Below are 5636 nucleotides of genomic sequence, written 5' to 3' on the forward strand. Positions count from 1 at the left end.
AGTTTTGATCAACTTATAGACAAAAACTTAGCCGGTAGAATTATTGATCCAGAAAATTTATTGAGATTGATTGAAAATGAAGAGATTCAAATCGGCGATGACAAAGCATTCTGTTCCATCGGTTATGTGAAAGATTTCTATATCGAAAGAGAGTTTAATCTCGAACAGAATCCAACGAACGAACTAAGTAATTAGCGAAGAAAATTTAGTTGAAAGAGGGAATGTACAGAAAGTGACACTTTTGGTGAACGATGCCGGTATGGGCAAATCTACAGTGTTAACAAGTGTCGCTAAAAAGATGCGACAAAACAAGAAAAATACATGGATTGTACGAATTGATTTAAATGATTATGCGGCCACTAAAAATGCACCACATAGTCTGAATCGAATTAAATTTAAGGAACATGAAATTGGAAAATGTATCGAGTTTGTATCGAAGATGGTTTTTCGCGGCAGAATGGATGCTGCTAACATCCGTTTGCAGCGTGCATTGGTTAAAGTAAGCCTTGAAAAAACCGAATCACATTATAAAAAACCACCGACTGTTATACTACTCGATGGTTTTGATGAAATCATTCCGATTTATAACAAAAAAAAGCACACTGATAAATACTCTAAAAGCAAGTGATGTCAGCCAACTTTGGATCACAACAAGACCCCATGAAAAAGATCACTTGCAAAATGAACTCAACTCAACGTCTTATTATTTACAACCATTAAAAGACGAGGAACAAATCGCATTTTTCGATAACTTTTTGAAATGGCATATTCGATGTGGTAAACCTTCGGTTGGCTCAGCAGGAGCTTCTGATCGATCCTATCCACAAATGATCAAACACTTAGAAGAAATAAAGAAAGCATCGTTAACCCCTTCGCTTACGGAAAATATCTCCAATGTATTGAGAAAATTTCCAAAAACAGGTGGAAAAATCGATGAGCTAAAAAACGAAATGAACTCTTTATCATTCACTGAATATGTGAAGAAGAATCTGCTTTCTCTATGGAAAGAAGGGGTGTTTGCTAAAGATAGCAACTTCCATGACACTAAATCTTAAAATGTTAACTTTGGTTGCGTCGGCCGAAAAACAGCTAATAAGCAAATTGGAGCCATTTGATTTATATCAAAAATTTGTAAATATTCAATTTGCCATTTTCTATCAAAGCAAAGCCAAATCCAAGCCGGGCAATCAGGCTGCTAGTGATACGCGCGGAGATCACGAAAATATCTTAATAAAGTGCACAATTCTTTGGCCGTACAAATTTTATTTCGAAAAGATTATGAAAAGAGGTTATTGCCAGATCTTTCTGTGTTAGATGAATTGAAGCAAGAAATTAAACAAAACGAAGGAAGAGGCGAAAAAGTTGCTAGAGTTGAATTTGCGATCAGAAAAACTGGAATTTATTCATCATAGTTTCGCTGAGTTTTTCTTCAGCAAATATTTAATGAACAACCTAAAACATGAGCGAGTGCAACAGATTTTCATTGAAAATATTTTGGTTGACAGTGCCTATGAAGTTATTCGTCAATTTCTCAATGATCAATTAGAAGGTTCAGATGCAATAATTGAGCTGACAGATGCTTCAAAAAAATTTATCGATCAGAACTTACGGGAGAATCCCGAAAACAATATACGCTCAATATTGACGAATGAAAATCATTTGAATATTATTAATTTTTTGAAACTAAAAGAAATTCCTTAAGATTTTGACTAGAAAAAATACAAATACCTATTTGAACCGATTAAAATGACATACAAATTTTAATTCAAATATTGATTTTTTTAAAATCCTTTTATGCAGACATTTGAAAAAACACAACAATATCAATTGTGTAATAGTATAGTAAATAGGATCATTGAAAATCTATAAATCTATGTGTAGGTAGAATATTTTAAGTCGTTTTATATTTTTATACGTTTTATATCCTCTGAAATGTTATATAAATCTATTGAAGTTCCACAAGAAATAAAATGTTGAACAAGAAAAAAAATTACTTTCACCAATTTAATTTTGTGAATTTTCTTTCAGCTGGATTGTTTTGAATCGAAAGGTAATTAATTTAATAAAAATTATCCAATTTTATGAACCAAAAATTGGGAGTCAAAATTTGTTTTTTCTTCTGAGAAATAATTGAAAATTTTCGCAAAAAATGGCAAAATCCTCAAAATATTGAAGAAAAACTGTAAAAATCTAATTAATATAATTTTTATTTAAAACGAAATTGCCCAAAATATTACAGTAAATATTTCTGTTAGCCTTATTCATGTCATATGAATTTTCAAAATTAAAATTGAAACTCGCCTCGGACAATGAATACCACTTACTTGGTTCTAAGGTTCGAACGGTGCAAGCCGAGAATGTCTCAATGATTCTAAAAAATGACATGTTGGCAGTAAGAAAAACGTCATTATGTATATTCCGCCATTAAGGTCTCAATAAATTTCCGATGAAGCTTAACCGATGAACGCATGTATTTACGCTACAGTCGTAGTTATTGAATAATTCTTCGTTACAGTTTATTTGTAATTTAGTTTTTTTGCTCAGATTTTATTGAAAATTAATTTTTATTGTTATTTTTGTCTGCACTCCCAAAAATCAGCCATATCCGTTATTAATATACCTTGTAGTAAACGCGTTCATAGTGTTTCACTGTAGTAGCAAAGAATCCTATTAAATTCCACTGTGGTATTACTACAAGAAAATTTAATAGGATACACCGCTACTACAGTGAAACACTATGAACGCGGTTACTACAAGGTATATTAATAACAGATATGGCTGATTTTCGAGAGTGTGAATTCAACTTTTTCGGAACACAAAGATCAAGTCCTCATCGGTGCCATTTGCTGTTCGAGCTTCAGTCAGCTTGCGATAGGACATAACACAAACATCTACGGAAAAAAATTCATACAGATATTAGACGATTCAGATTAATGATAACCTAATATTTTTAATTTTTTCAATTTTTCTGTTTAAATTAAAATCAGGAAAAATGAAGATTTGCCAGTCGATTGCAATTTTTTTTTGCATCAATCAACTCATGTCCACTTACGGTCATCCATGGCTGGATTCCTATAAAATACACTGCCAATACGATTGTCATATCCACAGAGCACAATGTAATGGCCCGAAAATTTCGTCTTGGGTTTGTTTATTGAGAAACACTTTCTGTGAAATATACAAAATTCATCGCTTGATTTAACTATGAAATTTAAGAGTCCATAGACATTTTCATTTTCTGTCTGTCAACCCCACCTAAATTCCTCTAAACATTCCGACTCTTTTGTTTTGCAAAGGTCACAATGCAGTAAATATCCATTGGTAAGTACAATCACCGGCCCATTCTCCGCTAGATGCTTCAATAAAATTCGATTGTCAACCGTTCTCTTTTGAATATTCAAGCCGTCGCAGGTGGCCGAATCGAATTTGTTGCTCACTCGTATGTGGTCTTTCCAGAGAATCGGACCATAGTAATCATGGTTACGAAAAGTTGGATTGACTCCCACAGTTATCGTGGTGTAAATATGCCGAATGTCAAATCGACGCAATAAATAGCATAAATCAATCGTCCAAGTACTGCAAGAAACCAAAAAATGAGCAAAATTTCCTTCACTTCAATTTAATCAATTGAATTTATGCTTTTGTCTACCTATTGCCAAAGCCTTCTTCCTCACAAACTCGATTGAAATTCCGTAGAAAATCCTGGCGTTGTCTCCGTGTTAGCATCATCATAACACAGGAAATACCACAATCCCAATCAGTGCGCTGCTGATAATGCACCACTGAATGACGATGAAGCGGCGGCAAGTCGGGATCGGCTTCATTGACCATTGCTATGAATGAAAAAATATTATCAAAAATTCCAAGTTTTTTTATTTCAAATTATTTTTGGGTGTCTCTTGTTTTCCCTCATTTACCTTTCAATCGACACTTTCTTCGTGCCATTTTGCTTGCAACAAGTATTCACAGCTCAAAATCCGTGACCGAAATGAAACCCATTACTCATGTCTTCTGTTTCTCCAGTTCTTGTTAGAAGTATTACACTCATTCCGTCACCAAATTTCGAGTGTATCGATTACCGTTCAATGTTATCATCGGAGTAATTACGATAGTGTCATCGGTTGCATTAATAAATAAATGGATTCACGCAAATCGATTGTTTTGTTCTATTGCGGCACTTCAATTAACTCATTCATCGTTTGTTTACCTCTGAGAATTAGGTGAATGAAAAGTCAATCGACTGACAGTTGCTTGACAACAGTAACGCATCGGCTGTGTACCGCAAATGTATGCGTTCTGACTGGAATTCGATGATGGATTGCATGACGTTCAACGCAATTTGATTATTTTCTGTTTTTTTTTGTTCATTGAACTATGACGAATGGAATTAACTGGTTTGAATTGTGGTATTCCGAAACTAACAGCAGTCAAAGTTCAATAGCCAGATTGACCTAAATCACATGACTTTATAGATTCGGCAAATTGAACACACCTAATAGCAATCCACATCACACAGAGTATATATGTTTTTGAATTGTCAACGATAAAAGAGAAACTGCTTGTTCTAAAAATAAATTAAAATATTCAAAAAAATTTAGAAATAACTTGGACCAAAAAGTAAAAATTCATGATTTTGATGATTCATTATTAAATTTCGTTGAAACGATTATTCATTTTAAATTTCCGCGAATGCTCAAGCAAGAATTGTCACAAACAACACATGCGTCAAATTCAATCGAACGTCAAATTCTCACGATGTCACAATTCCCGCCGAACTATTTTTTTATCAGTCATTAAACAGAAGCGATCATAACAAACAATATATCACTAAACAAAAGCAAATACAGCTTTGAATTGAAGAAACTGGTACAATTATTGACTCTATTTATTCTTTGTTGAAATAATTTTGGTTCAAATTTGCGAGGGGCAAATCACTCTAAAGTAATTTGTAATAGAGCAAGTAATCGAGAAAGTAATTTACGTGTAAAAATCTCGATTAATTTTCAAAAGTAATCGAGATTTTTACACGTAAATTACTTTAGAGTGATTTGCCCCTCGCAAATTTTGCTTTTTGCAAATTGAATCATTGTTTTCATTATTTTACTTTTTGACTTTTTCCTTTTTGTGTTGTTCACTGAACTAATTTCCTTGATACAAGCACTTGGTCAATTGTTTTTTTGTGTTGGCAAAGTTTTGAATGAGTTCAGATTTTCGAGGAATGTTGTATATATGCATAATTTTACGGTTGTTCACATTGTTTTGTACTATCTTTTTCGCCTCTTTTTATATGAATGGGCAAGCGGAATAATGAAACGTAATTCTGTTTTTAGATGAAGTGCCTCTGGGAAAATTTTTCAGTAAAAGTGCCCCACAAAAATATTGTCTGAATAAACGACACGTGAATTTGTTTTCATGCAAAAAAATTCATGTACCACTTTTACTGAAAACAAATTTACGAGGCGATTCAAATTGAACATTTTTCGTGGGACACTCTTTCATACAATATTTTTCGGTGACGTCACTCGTATTTATCACATAGTGCAAATTGAGTGATAAGGAGCTCGAATTTCGATGTGGCGATAACACCAATGGATTGGGCACAAAAAATACTGTATTAGAATCGAAAAAAAAAAATT

At 33.2% G+C, this 5636-nt stretch overlaps 1 protein-coding gene across 2 annotated transcripts; it reads right to left on the reverse strand.

The window, feature by feature from the left end:
• Positions 1-2231: 2231 nt before the first annotated feature.
• Positions 2232-4322, reverse strand: LOC129572603 (protein GUCD1-like). 2 transcript variants are annotated; one of them, XM_055452608.1, is made up of 7 exons: positions 3918-4322; positions 3650-3833; positions 3438-3576; positions 3256-3356; positions 3053-3168; positions 2795-2891; positions 2232-2581 (listed from the first exon to the last, which is right to left on the reverse strand). In XM_055452608.1, the coding sequence occupies exons 1-6, from the start codon at positions 3943-3945 to the stop codon at positions 2800-2802; spliced, it is 660 nt and encodes a 219-aa protein (XP_055308583.1). In that variant the 5' UTR covers positions 3946-4322; the 3' UTR covers positions 2232-2581; positions 2795-2799. The 2 variants fall into 2 exon arrangements, with proteins under 2 accessions (XP_055308583.1, XP_055308582.1); XM_055452607.1 differs by having other exon boundaries at positions 3256-3576.
• Positions 4323-5636: the final 1314 nt, after the last annotated feature.

The sequence above is a fragment of the Sitodiplosis mosellana genome, unplaced genomic scaffold, assembly GCF_009176505.1.
Source record: "Sitodiplosis mosellana isolate CC-2019 unplaced genomic scaffold, AAFC_SMos_1.0 Smas_scaffold_5267, whole genome shotgun sequence".
Classification (NCBI taxonomy): Eukaryota; Metazoa; Arthropoda; class Insecta; order Diptera; family Cecidomyiidae; genus Sitodiplosis; species Sitodiplosis mosellana.